General features: G+C 37.7%; 2 protein-coding genes across 3 annotated transcripts in view; one reads left to right on the top strand and one right to left on the bottom strand.

The window, feature by feature from the left end:
* Positions 1 to 15,179, bottom strand: part of LOC105230657 (uncharacterized) — a 93,325-nt gene that overhangs the window by 54,383 nt on the left and 23,763 nt on the right. The window lies entirely within an intron of this gene.
* The window catches only part of LOC105230656 (uncharacterized), a 43,243-nt gene that overhangs the window by 15,122 nt on the left and 12,942 nt on the right, over positions 1 to 15,179 (top strand). Inside the window, exons 3-6 of one of the 2 annotated variants that reach the window (XM_029552175.2) lie at positions 10,419 to 10,701; positions 10,803 to 11,429; positions 12,793 to 12,882; positions 13,481 to 13,663. In XM_029552175.2, coding sequence (XP_029408035.2) covers positions 10,811 to 11,429; positions 12,793 to 12,882; positions 13,481 to 13,663 — 892 coding nt within the window. In that variant the 5' untranslated portion in view covers positions 10,419 to 10,701; positions 10,803 to 10,810. Of the gene's footprint in view, positions 1 to 10,418; positions 10,702 to 10,749; positions 11,430 to 12,792; positions 12,883 to 13,480; positions 13,664 to 15,179 lie in introns of those variants that run through there. The other variant, XM_049453762.1, reaches the window with a different exon arrangement.

Below are 15,179 nucleotides of genomic sequence, written 5' to 3' on the forward strand. Positions count from 1 at the left end.
AAATATATATATTTTTTTAAATTATATTCGGTTTGCGCGCACAGCTTAAATGAACCAGTCCAAGCCAAATTTGATCAGATATTAAAATGTATAAGTTCGCTGTCATAAGGCACGAAGGAACCGGAAAATTCTGCAAATGAAAATTCATTGAGATACATACATATATTCGAATTCACTTAACCAATAATTAGTTAGCACCATTTAATGACCATCAAACACCTACCGCTTGCGGTCCAGCCGACGGCGAAGAGCAACGGATGCAGCATAGCTCGACTCGATGTTGAATCAGGCACATAGCGTTCAGCTTTTGCACATATTTTCCGTCTATCATTAGACACTTCGAGAAGTGTCTTCAGTGCGTCATATCTAAAGAATTACACCACAGAATGCTTCTGGCATTTGTCTTGTGCCTAACAGCTTACAGTGCGCTGTTTCAACAGACCATTTCAACAAACGTTGAATTACGTAATGACGCATTGAAAAATGATATAGCATTAATGTGTGACCGTACTAGACGATTCCAATTCATGAAGCACTTAGCACTAAGGAGAGCATTATGCACATACTCGCCTTAGCAAACTCAAACGCCGGCTAACAGCTTCATAGGTAATAATTTTAGCCAGGTATGTAGCCAGCGAGCCGCATGCCCAAGCGCAAATGTAAATCAGAGTGTCGACTCAATCTGGCTACTCGTATTTGGCATTCTCTGTCGGTTTGGCGGTATCGTACGCGCAAGCCTGAGCACACGTTATATAAATTTACGCCAACGATAAATTCAGCGATAAACATGGGGTACGCATGCGCGAATTGCTAATTCCATGCACATTCACACTTTCACACATTCTGGTGCAGAGCTGACAACTGTAAAAGAATAGTGGATCAAATCCAGGTTCCGTGGCTTTAACAGGTTTCACATTTGTTTAAGAATATCAAAAAAGCTTCAAATTACTCACTTATTAAAAGTGAATAGTGTAGAAGTACTAAAATAGTGAAAATATTAATTATAGTGAAGGATGTGGTAAGGATAATAAAAATCGAATTGGTTGTTCCTGAATCCGACTGTGCTGCTGCCATGACGGTTTCCATGGGACTTAGAGAAATGTTCGACGGATCAGGCTGAAGTATAGCATATATGTATTCTACCACAAGAAACAGACTAAGATACTATTGTACTTAAATATACCTTCAATCTATTAGATCTGGAATTTTTGTGGTGTTCGGTAGTAAAGTGTTGCGGTGTTTTTGAATTGAAATTGATTAGCAAATTACTCCACTGTAGGCGCTTAGTCTCACTTATCAAATGTCGTAGAACTGTTACTTCGTCTTTTTTGTGCTTCAACATAACCGTAACGATACCGCCTCGTTGAGACAATACCAAATTCGCCGTGAAGCACATAATCAACAACTCGATGAATAACAAAAGTCCACTCTCTACAAACATACTGGACAGACGCCCACATTACGGTCCACCAGGAAAGATTGCCATAAAAGTCACGGCTAATTGTAGGCGCGAGCTGCACATTTCCAGTGCGCCCATAAGCCAGCCGTTGAGTTCGAAAAGCGCCAACACCTGCCAACAGCAAAAAGAGAAATCCATAGTTTCTGCACACTTGAAATTGGCCAACAGCCTCTACAAGTACTGTTGCCGCTCTAAGCTAGGCTCGCTTGTTGACGGACTAACTGGCAGACGTTTGCGCTGACGGCGTAGTGATTCGCAACGGCAATCCGCGTAGCCAATAAATGAGTCAAAGAGGCAGACAAATGGGCAGAAGGAATGGCTGGCTAGCTAGGTGGGCTGTGTGGGTTTAGCAGTTTCATCAAATACTCACTGCTCTGTGGCCTTCGTTGCCACGGGCAATTATTTATGTGGTGGCTGATGTTGCAGCTGCATTGCTGACATTGACATTGGTATTGCTTGCATGGTTTCTGGCGGGTCATTTACGAATAGTATGTAAAGTTATTGCCTTGTGGCAAACACTATTTTGCGGCAAAAAAATGTGAGCTTTCATATTATTGTACGTTCAGTTATTTTTTAATCCTTTGTTTACCTAGCCGTAGTAGGTCAAATGCTACTGCCTGGCAGACAGATGGGCACAGATGGAATCTAGCCTTAGGTGCACTTAAAGAAATTATTAAGTAAACATCAAATGAGTAACGAATTTCTCTGGTTAGCTTAAGAGCACGTTATTCAGGCAAATTAATACAATGTTACCTGGGGTTGGGTTAAAATCACAGCCTTATTTGGAAATGTTTTTTAAGCAGAGTCTCCTCTTCGAACAAAAGATGAGCAATGGCACCAAATGCGTTTGAATGGGCTCCTTTGATCAAATGTACCGCTGGTAGCAGGTTCGTTGAGACTCGAAAAATATTTTATTGTATACGTGAAATCACATGCACTGGAAATGTTCGATTTATTTAAATAATTTTCAATTTAATTGGTATGCTACGGCAATCAGGTATTTCAACTGTGTTTAGGAATTTTTCACATTAGTTCTCTTTTCTTAGCTTAACTTCGTTGCACCCATATCCAATAACGGTGCTATAACAAGGCCCGTATAAGTCATATTGATTGGAAATATTTAATAACAGCAATTGGCATTCACTTCTGAAGTAAACATTTGCATATACAATCTTTCCATTGAGTTAGCATAAAAATTTGACACTAATACAGTGCCGCACTCTAACTGTTCCCGCAAACAATAGATGCGAGAAAATAATAGCCAGCAGCAATTAACACAACAAAGTCAACAAAGCAAAAGCGCTTCCACTCAGACACCAACGTACATACAAACATATATTGGAGGTACGCAGCTCCGCGGAAAATAAAAAATCAAACCGGCAACAAAGTAGCAGTGAGCTATCTTGGCATCGCGACCTACTCCGGACCCAATCATCAAAAGGCAAAATTGACCCACCTTCTATTTCGTTCATAACTGTTGCTATCGTTGTTGGTTTTGTTGTTAAGCGTTGTAAATCGATTCGTTGTGTGAAAGCTCTAATCGAGCCAGTTCGTCGCTTAAGTCTTTTGTTTGACGAATCACATCTATTTGTTTACCAGCTTGATCATTTGCTTAGCGTATTGTACACAATACAAAAATAAAAGCACAAAAGAGCGATAAATCGCTTAGCAAGCCAACGCCAGAATATGAGTTGATGAATGGAAATGAGCATAGTGCCGTTAAGACGATGAACAATGCTTAACGAACAGTTATGCAGTTGACAATAGCAGAAGAGTTGAAAACAGATTTTTCAAAGAATATCTTAATAAATACTAGCATCACAATGGTGTCGAAATCAAAATCTAAATATTAGAAACAAAAACACATAACATCAATGACGTAGAGAGTAGAAAAGTTTAATGATCACTACGGAGAACGTAAACAGAAAAATTACCCAAAACGGAAGATGTGAAAGAAGCTGCGATATAAAAGAAATAGAAAAAGGTGGCTAAACCTTAGATTGGATAAAGCCAAACAATCAAAAAAGGTGGATATGTAAACAAATATTTAGTTATAGAGTTATCTTAATCTTATTTTTCCCAAGTGTCTTCGCGAACGAAATTTAGAACTCAAGAAGCTCACTTTGACGTATTCTACTCCCAATGTCCATTCTGTTGTTTGAATAGCATAGCAAATTTTCGTTGTATTTGTCGTTATTTGATGACTTGTTGAGTGATGCTGTCGGGCATTTGTCGTGTGGCACGTGTTTTTTCAAGTAATTATTACTTGGCTTAAGTAGTTTGGCTATTCGCTTGGGCTCACTCTGACATTCACTTATTTCTTGCTTTAATCCCTCTTACTCAGTTCATCCGAGGTGGCAGTAGCCACCTAGCATAGCAGCATGTTTAGTAGGGCGATAGCTTGAGCTACTTATGAGCTTGAGCTGCTTATGTGAAAATACCCCTATGCTTGGACTCTGTTATCTATCTGTTCGGGTTACGACGTCGTTGTGGCTGCTACTTGTTCTGCGGACTTTGTCGTTGACAATAATCATACTGACAACTTAATTCCATTTTGTTGTTAACTTCTCACTTTTATCGGTTAGAACAGTTGTTGGCTACAACCATATACCAAAACGACATTTTCCCGTTTTTGTTTAAAGTTGTCAATCACTTAGCAGCACCGTTAGCCTTTCTAATCTTCGTTATTCTTTATCACTCGTCCTCAGCTTATAACCAGATAATCTGGTATACTCGTACAAACGACGCCAATTACAAAGAGATAAAGGCAATATAACCTTCTTCCACGAAGGGTTGCTCATGTAACAGTATATATTTCACTCTGCGTACATTTTTTTATTTTTCTTTTATTTATTTGAATTATTTTTGCTTTATTGTGACTTTTTAACGGTATTTCCATAATTACTCAATATGTAACAACTAAACTAATTTTTTTTTTTATTTTTTATACATAAATGGTACTTAGGCTTTTCCTTTCATGCTCTTTTGATATAACCAAGTTCACATGGAGTTTTTGCTAAGTTTGGAATTTAAATAGCCTTATCGTTTCAAAATGGTCTGATTTCAAGCTTGAAATATCTCAAATATCAGAATTTAAAGTTAATCTCATTGGTTGGCAGAAAAAAACTGCAGACAATATTTCAAGCAAAAAATAAAATAAAACTTGTTTTCTCTGTAAGGGCTAAAATTTTTAGAAATTGAAAAATATTTTAGGGTCGTCGGCTTTACATAAATCTTCTGAGTATTGTCATCTGCTTTTGATTCAAGAACTAACCGCTTCTTTCGTTCGTTCTTTTTCAATCAAAAAAACTGGAAACCCTACCTAAACACGTTTATACATACAAAGCATAAATATGCACCCGAATTCTTGAAGTGTAGCGTATGTCTGGAATTATTCTTTCAATTGCGACTTGCCTTGCGAGTAACCGTCATTTTGACAGCTGTCATAACAATGATGAGGCCAACGTTTTACTCACTAATTATGCGTAGCAAAGCTGAGCTCTGGAGGTCTTGCTGCTGCAGTTGCATGTAAGATAACAGCAACCTCATTGAGCGAACGGAACTTATATAAGTTTTTTTCGGGCAACTCGGCTGATTTACCAGTTTGACCGGTCAAATAGCGCATGCAACAAGCAACTTTCGTACTGCCAATTTAATTGACAACCAGCAATTGACAGTTAGTTATGGAAAATCTCAAAATGGCCGGGCCCGACTAAATAAGGCAGTGGAAAGCGGCAAATGCCAAGCCACATCGACTATTGACCATGCAAATAGTGTCTCATATGTCTAAAATCTGGGTGTTTATCCAGTTATTTGTTTTTGGTGTGCTTATAAAGTGCATGAGCAGAGTAGAGTGATCAATAAGTAGTTTGCTAACAACTTTTGTTGCTAATTTATATATTTTTGTTTTGTTTTTGCAACGTCAAATTTAGTGATTAAGTTTAACTTTTTAACGGTCCGCAGCGAACGCATCACAACTGCCACCAACTGCATTATTCTTACTTACCAGAAGCAACTAACTCGCTGGATGCCTGTGATCTTCAATGGGTAACATAAATGTTGGCCAATGAAGCATTTGAACCAACAACAACTACAAGTATAAAGCCACTGAGTGTGCAAACGCAACCAGTTACGAGAGGTTACTTCGAGCGCAGCGGGCTGCCGCCTGCCACCGCGTTATTGGTATGAAAGAACAGTAAATTACACCAACAAAATTTTAAAATAATATGGGCTAACAAAAGACAAAATCGCACGAGTAACCTTGGCCGTGGTGTAGTGGCTTGGACTTGGCGGTACGGATACTTTGGCCGTAATACCACAACCACCGCCACCAAATACAGGTAGTTGTGCAACTGAATTGCAAAATTTAGTGCTGTAATGTAATTGTGCGGTAATAATTTTTGGACGGCGCCAACTATGTTTTTTCATTATACCCTGAACAACGAAATTTGTAACACCCAAAAGAAAACGTCAAGCTATGCTGATCTGTTTGTTCATCTGTATATATTCGCTGTTGTCGGACCCGCCGATATCGGATCACAATAGCTTATAGCTGCCAAACAAACTGATCGGCCAAATCAACGTAATGATCTCTTACACTTACTTATGTGAAGGGTATTATAGCAGGTGCAGCCAAAATTGACTTTTTTCTTCTTTTCTACAGCATAGCATTGTTTTTCCTTTTTATTTGTTTCTATCTTTCCGTTAGTTGGTGAATTACCAAACGCTTGGGGTTGTGCGCCGTTTAGCCGCTTATCCGTGGTAACTTCTTTTAATCGACACATTTTTAATCACCAGATACAGTAGGCGGGTAATTTCAGCTCTTAACCAATTTTTTAGTTGGAGTATGAAAATTTATATTAAATGGAGGTGTTGGCTTAATTCAATTAAAGCCGTGCAAAAAACCGGTAAACATTGAACAAACGATGTTTATAAATTTTCAATCACTACGGAAGCCACTCCTACTTAAACTCAATGCAATAATATACAGATGAATTGATAAAACACAGTTAACATATTGCACCTTTTTTGGTCGCTATAGTTTGGCTTACTGGAGCAGAAAATTTTAGAATGTTTAAATAATTGGGGAAGAAATCAAAAAAAAACTAAAACTAACTATAAACTAAGTAAATAAGTTCCTACAAGGTAGTTACAGGATTAGGTCCATCACCAACTCGTCCACCCGTTGACATGCGTGCTTATGAATGCGCACGGGTCACATTTGCACCGTGTCCAACTTGAATTTCGCATTTGTGGCGTGTTGCGGCCCACTAGTTTGCAGCTGTTGAAAAGCTCTTCATAAATTTTGCATGCAAAATCAATGTAACAGTTACGCAGATATTGCAAAACAAAGAAAATAGCACAACAAGTTAATCCAGAGTCTATTGCGGTAAAAACCAACTGGTCAAAATAAACTACGAACATGGAGCGCGTATTTACGGTACATACAATATGCAGCCTCTCCAGTTGCGATTACGTTGACTAAAGTGGTCGGTTATGTTCTGGCTGTTGGTGTTGTTGTTGACGGAGTAACTGGTTTGCTTCTGGCATATTTCACCGCATTTTTACTGATTGTACGCAGATTAGTCATAAAGAATTGGTAATTTATGCAATGGGCAGACGACACGCTCCCGCCTCATTGCCCACTGCTGTCTATCATCTACCTCCGAAACTTAATCTTTACACATAAGATTTCGTATACATACATACATATATACGTGCGCATATAAAATTGAGGCCTGCTTCGATTTATATAGAGTTACGTAAATTACTAATATCATTAAAAGGTTAAATTTCATATCGCGGTACGCTTTTCAAGATCAAAAACTTTTCTTCTAGATCAAATTTTGGACTAAACGAATCGCTCCGTTACATCTATATAAATAAAAATGAATCGCCAAAATGTATGTACGCTCATAACTTTCATACAACTGAACCAAATTTGTTAATTCTTTTTTTAAAATGTTCGTTGAGGTTCAGGGATGGTTTCTGCGGAGAAAAAAATTCGAATGATTGCCGGAAAACTTCTAAAAACATCCCTTTTCTTTTATTACATAATTTTAATTCTCATTCCGGCAAATTTGATTGACTCACTTTTCGAAACTAAGAAGACTCTCAATATATAAGTCGTAACAATTGGTTGTAACGAATTTTAAAAGTTTTACTGCACTATGCAAATGCTTCCCTCGCGTTGGTTCGGCGGTAATCGTTGGGTTATTAATATTATCCATCAATGCAAATTTCACAATTTTTATTGACATTCAATTTTAAGATCAAATATATTTTCGTTTTTGACGTCTTGGGTTTCAAAAAATCGCCTTAAACAATTACAATTGACTACAAAAAGTAATCAAGAAGAAGATTTTATGAAGGAATGGTTTGAGAATAGTCAACGCCATCTTGTCGACAACCATGGTTGACCTAAGGGACAGGTATATATCGAGTAGGGACAATGGAGTCTGATGTAATTATATGTCAAAAATCATTATGCGAACACTATCTTCCTTACTGGGGTAAATAACTTTTGAATTGTGGCGATCACAGTGCGAGCAAAAACCAATAACAACACCACCGATAGTTGGCTGAAACAAGATATAATTAACGTGTTATATAGTGGATATCACTTTTATAAGCAAAACCAAGCATTGCCTGCTCGAACAGCAACTGCTGAATCATTCCTAGGTACATTGTTTGTATGTATGTATGTATGTTGGCATTTAGATGTCCTGTCACGTCGGTTGCTGGTATGTACATCTAAGTGTCGCCACTTGCCCGCAATAAAAGACAAATCAATTGAAAAGCAATTTCGCTACAACGTATATAAATGTTGAACATGCAATGCGAGCAACTCGCGAGATGACAACAACAACTACAAATGCCATACGTAAAAGGTAAGATACAGGTGCCAATGGTGCCACAACATCTGCTACCGCTTGGCCAGCACGTTCGATGCAATGCACATCTGTATTGCGAGCGGTAAATGAAAAGTGCCGTTTGGCGACTGTCAACTTGCGCCAAGAGCCGCTTTAATGGTATGTTGCATTTGTTGCAAATTAAACAAACTTGTCGTAAATGCCTTCGCTTGCCATTTCTTGCTACTTTTTTATTAGAGCCTACACATACGAGTACAATATATTCCCGTTGAGCATCGGGAAATTCTTCATCCAATCAGTAACTGCACAAATTGAAAACTAAAATAGGTAGCAGGCCTATCAGGTGATTTGGTGCACGAGTCCCAACACATACCGGCGCATGGCATTGCCCGCAGCTTGTGCAGAAATGACGTAATTAATAGTCAACGCAGATGAGGGCGCCCGGCAACCACTGCAGCTTCAAAGCCCCTGAGAAGTGCTCTACGTTTTCATGTCTACTCATCCAAACATATATATATACGTACATATGTATGTACTTATCTACATTTGTTACATAAAGGCTGCAGCACCTAGACTGAGTGAGATATTGTGTGTGACGACAATGACAGCCTCGGGTTTTGTCACGATGATCAACGATCTAGTTTATTCGGTGATATATTTATTGATAAAAATTATGTCTGACATACTATGTACATATGTATAATAAAAATATATAATAAGCGTTGTGATGCTAAATCAAATAGGAGCACCAGCTAGAAGTGACACCTAAAAATATTGCGTGTCTCTAATTGAAAAGCATGGTTCTTGAGAGTAATCTGCACGCCCTATTATATTGAAATCGGCAAGGCTTGCACTTCTGAAAAACCCATTAAAAAGCAGCAATAGGCGTTTTTGTTTTTGTTATTTCATCAAACCGTTTGCTTTTGATTACATTTTCATAAGAAAAATCGTCGCAAAAACAACAATTTGCATAGCTGGCACCAGCTTTTGCTGCCCCGGTTGTTGTACGTATTATAGCATTTTTTTCTTTCTGCATTAACCTGTACACCGGTGCACTTCAGGTGGCTAATGAAGCGTGTCATCCCATTTTGCATTGCCGTCTATTAAATGGCAATGCGCCAATATCTGACCATCGACAACCGATGTGGGCTTGGTAAAACCGGAAGGCAATTTAACCATGCATGTACGAGCATTTGCATTAATCGAAGATATTTGCGTATAAATGATCACACATACAATTGCTGAGACAGTTACTAATTAATTACGGTATACAATTTACAGTTATTCTATTTACAGTTGCAGAAAACGCCAATATTATAAAGATTAAAATTGGAATATTATAAAGACAATGGCTGCTTTCATAAACGCAATAAGCAAAACATTTTTAAATCATAAGCCCGTGCCAAGCAAAGCACATTCCAAATATGCAATGCATTTATTTGACGTTGAATGTACTGTGTATTGTCTTAATAATAAGATAAATAAGTAATAATGAATAAAATGAAAAAACGAAATACAAATTAAGTAAAATTATATAACGACTAGAATTTAATAAATGACATACATTTTAATATAAATTACTTACTTCATCGGCGAATCTTACATCTGGAATATTTTCAATGCAATGCATGCAAAACGAAACTCCAGCAAATTTTGACAGCTCATGCGCATAAAATACGGTTGTCATGCATTCAAGAATTTTATACTTTGCCCAAATTAATGCAATGGCGTTTACGAATATTGTGCACTGCATGTTTGCTGCCCATATTGCGTTTACGAAAGCGTCCTATGTACTACGACTACATAAGTATATACGTTTACGTTACGCATACCTTCATATATACATACATTCGTTTTCGAAAAATGATCTGACCAAAAGAGTTAAACGATGTAGTTATTTATATCTAGTCCTTGCCGTCTTGTCTTGAAAAATAACCCCTCACTCGCGCATTAGGAATATTATTTGCTTATGAGCGCTAACGCTCCTTTCATTACACTATCGTCATAGTCTTTCTTACTATTAACATTTCGACATAAAATTTTGACAAATTATATATTTTCCTTTCATATGCTTGCAATCATTTCAGGTGCCCGTCATGAATATGAAAAAATAAATAAGTAAAGACAACAGATGATAAGCTGAAATACAAAAAGGATTACATAGCCTTAGAAACAGAGAATCATTTAAACAAAATTTGATACAAAAAGAGACTTTTCACAATCGCTAACGAAGATAACAACGAATCTGTTAAGCATCAACACAAAATTGCGGAGTGAGCTATGGCCGTGGAATAATAGTACTGACACCTCTGCCGCTGTAAAATCTAGAATTAGGAAATTTTCCCAAGACGCATGCTTACATCTTTTTAGGTAATAATTTGCTGTGGCTATAAAAAGTTGCAAAAGTAACAAGAATTTACAAATAGATTGTAAATACCTCAGCAACAACCTAACGCATTTTCTATTTCAAGTGACGTTTATGCCACACGCATTGCTGACGTCGCTCTTAGAGGCGCAAGGACGCAATGTTGCCGGCAAGATGGTGCGTGTCCAATATGTAGCAACGGTGTTACTGTGCTTGAGCATATGGCAGAGCCGTGCCACATCAATACTAGAGACTGTAGCATCCAGATCGACAACAACAATAGGGATACGTGACCATCACTCCGCTTTTGTCAACACAGACTATGACTCAGAAACGATCGCAACCTCAGCTGCACTGGATACCACGCATGGTGGCGAAATAATGGGTGCCACATCGTTAGCCGCAGCCGCCGGAGCAGCAGTAGCTATGGCCAGTGAGAAAGTTGCATCTGTTGGTAGCAATAACGTCAACTCAGAGGTGCACAACCCGTTAAACACGGCTGCGACTGCTGAAAGCGACATTGAAGTTGGTCCCTTTGATGTCATTGTTGACAGTCGTACCGGTGATATAAATAATTACGATGCCGGTGGCGGTACCGCTGACACGGGAACTCTGACACAAACTCACGGAAGCAACGAAATATTCAGTAGCAGCGCCAACTTACTGCTCGAACTTACAGCCAATATTATCAATCTTACACGGCAACATAACGGCGATATCTTCCGGACGATGGGTGAGAATTAATTTTCACTTTTAGCTCTAATGCCTTCATCAATACACTTACATACATACATATTACTTACTTATCTTGTAATATTTGATTCGAAACTTTGTTACGTGAACATACTAAGGTGCAAGCATACCTACATATATACATACATGTATGTGAAATCATCCCAGCAGATAGGCTGTTAGAGCCATTATTCTATTTTTCAGACATCTACATGCCTACTCCTCCCATTAGTTCATCCATCATTACAAGCTCTAAAAGTGACATTTGAGTTGAGAGGTAATACGGTCCCTTGCATTGAGATCTTCAGACAGCAATTCACAATTCAGAGTTTTATCTTTAGTTCACATACATATGTGCATACATCGCACTCGAGCAGCAAGTCTAACTCTTTCCACTACGGCCGCTATTCTTCCTGGATGTCGAATGAACAACTCTTTCAAAAATATTTGCATCTTTTCGAAATAGTTCTCTAGTTTTATTTTATTGTCCCTCAGTCCACTAGTTAAAGCCTCAAATAAGATTAATGCAATTACGTTTTTGGGTCTTCCCTACGGCACTCAAAGACAATTATATATTAAATTTTATTATATATAACGATATTGTCTTGCGGGTCTCAATACCTGCTCAAGCAAAATGAAATAAGAAAAATAATAATTTGTATCACTTAAACTCACGAAAACATTGCTGTGCAACAATAAAAACACATTGATATAATCATGCCACTAACGGTCAACAGTAAAGTTTAGCAGGTAACAAATTACCGCACTCACTACTGCCAGGTTTACCTCCACGAAATTATATATGGTGTAACCTAGTAAATATTTACATGAAAATTGTTAACACTAACCAATCCAAATTAATATCTTGAATGGAGGCTCACAAGACAAATCTGAAAATTACTTATGAAAACGTTCTACGACAAGAAAAATCGCTATAGGCTTTGTTGTTGTTGCTGTTGTGTGTCGCTTAATACATGTATTTAAATTCCGTCACACTCACACAAAGGTAGCAACAGCCCCAAAAGCTGCAGATGCCTATAAAAAAACGTACTATAAAAAAAATTTAGTCTGCGATAATAAACCTTCTTGCTGAGAAGTTTTTCTTGTTTTCCTCGTGACATTGCGAGTTGTTCACCCACTTGATAGTTGTTTGTTAGCTTCTCTGTTGCTGGACCACTCGCTTATAGCCCACCTCGTATTTTCGGAGAGTTGGCATATACGCCACATTTTTATACATACACACACTATTTGTAACTAAATGACATTTTTCCAACACTTCGGTGTTGGTTCAACAGTACTTTTTGTTGTATTCTTAACGAATGTTTCCGTTATCATTTTCCTCTTTCCATGATGTTTTAACAAAGGCGTACACACTTGCAATGCGGACACTTGCGTTGGCTTATCGAGCGGAACGGCAGGCGTTGATGTCTTATCTGTTACTGGCGAAAAAGGTGGTAAGTTCAATACACTTTGTTTAAGAAAATTATCAACTTTTCTAAAAATTGTGTAAAATCGAAAATGAAGATGACCGCTTTAGATTTGAACATGTACGAGACAGCAGGACGTTGATACATGAAACGATAATAACCCTAAGTTTACAATTTGCAATGCATTATTTAAACTATTTGACAGCATAGCTCAAATTTGTGAAAAAATTCCTAAAATGAAACATAAAGGAAATGTTAATAGTGATGTCTATTAAAATTGAAAATCGTTATTTTTAGAAGATCTTTACGTTCACCAATAAATTACTATGTTCATTTGCGATAACGCCTAAAGTACCCAAAATCAATTTATAATAATGCAAGATGGTGGTAATAGTCAAATAAAGAAAATAACAAAATGTGGTCGGTTGCCTTTAAAACCTATAAGTTGCCGATAGCCCTTTATAATGCATGTTTTAATATATGGACGCCTAACGATCACCAAACTCACGCTCCATTGCATAAATAATAGGGGTATTAGCTTTTGAGCCTTGAGTCTTAAGTAGTACCATATATACTATATGAATATTAGTAATGTTTTTATAAAATTTATTTACTCTTGATATAGGCAACAGTGGCGCTACAATTCATTCTACGGCTGGCGTCGATCACTTCGTTAGAAGACCCAAATTTCTAAAATCTAATGATCGCGCTGTTGCAAGCGAGCCAACTGAGAGCTGCCAGTGTCGCTGCTTACCTTATTTAAGCACATATCGGGAGGATTTGGGCATTTGCGTCGATGATGTTCACGGTAAGTTTACAAATTTCCAACACTCTATAAATTTCCTCGAATGAAAGTTTTTAACTATCAAGTAAAAAAAAATAGAATTCTAAATTAGGAGGTTTAGAATATACTTGTATATACAAATATGAAACGTATAGACCTCCGGCCACGAGTACGACAAAAAGCATATGCCCACATGGTTATTTATAAACCAAACTGCAAGCATTTGATAATTTTATGCCAGGGCCAGAGCAAACTAAGATCTCAGTAAATTTCACTAAGTTGAATACAATTTTTACTGTCGAATGATGCAACTAGGACTGAACATAAAAAACTAAACTATCCGCTTAATGCCGCAATGCAAAACAAGATTGTGGTTTGTTACCATAAAATTTCAGCGAACTATCGATCACTACACTTAATTAACTCGCCCCTATAAGTGGTTGCTTTCGCCGGTGGCAGTGTCTTTGCTACTACGATATGTATAATACTTATGAATACTCGTATGTATGTGTATACTTTCACTTTAAAATTTTTCGGAAAGAGGTGATAAATAACTCACATGGGCTATGGGTCACCTTGGACAAGAACTGGGGCATGAAACATTATTCATGCAAAATAAAAGTTTGTCTAGCAGCTTCCAGCGACGCTGATAACATAAAGCCAAACAGCAATGATTAATTGTACGAGCAAATGCCATTATCCAAAGTCTTCAGAATATACGAAAGTGGAAGAACTTTTTGGAAGACCTCGATTTGATGCCTCTGCGAGGCAGTCTCAGTATTAGCGGACTATAAATGCCAATTGTAATTGCTTTACCTACTCTTTCTGCTGACTACTAGCTGGTCTGGCTCTTCTTTTATACACAGTAGCAGTCACTGCAACTTATTGGCATAACTCAAATGATTTATAAGCACAAGAAAACTCTGGACTTTTTGCAGATATCTAGTTGTTCACTGACCTGAAGTTCATGCTGGACATTAAAAGGTGCCGAGGAAGAAAATATTTCACACAACCCACAATGCAAAATTTACTGCACGAAACGCGTTTTTATAGCATAGAAAAGCACTTCGACTACCAAAATACATATCAGCTTAGACTGTGATTCTAAAAGTAAACGGGCGCTAGGCAATTGAAAATTTTAGTTAAATTGGACTATCAATCACGAAGTTGCAAGCAGACCAAAAGCAGCAGCTCTAGCCTGGTTTGTAGCTGTCGAAAATCGCACCACTGACAATGGAGTTAAAACAAAGTTTCAAGACAGCGGGGCTTGCTAGATCCATTGAAAATGGTACAATTTTGTTGTTGCGCAAAGTGTATATATTCTACTGTAGTGTTTATTGTAGAGTTTGTTGTTGCTGCTGTGGCTGATAGTTGTTACTGTAGACTATTTCGGTTGTCTTTCGATACATAATTCTCGCATGCCGGGACGCCAAAACAAACTAAACGGCAGCGTTTATGCAAACAACTGTTACCGAACTTGCAGTTTGATGAAATTGCCTATAGCGTTGCCATTACTACCACCAAAACGCTTATACCTACG

The sequence above is a fragment of the Bactrocera dorsalis genome, chromosome 3 (genome assembly GCF_023373825.1).
Source record: "Bactrocera dorsalis isolate Fly_Bdor chromosome 3, ASM2337382v1, whole genome shotgun sequence".
NCBI classification, from domain to species: Eukaryota; Metazoa; Arthropoda; class Insecta; order Diptera; family Tephritidae; genus Bactrocera; species Bactrocera dorsalis.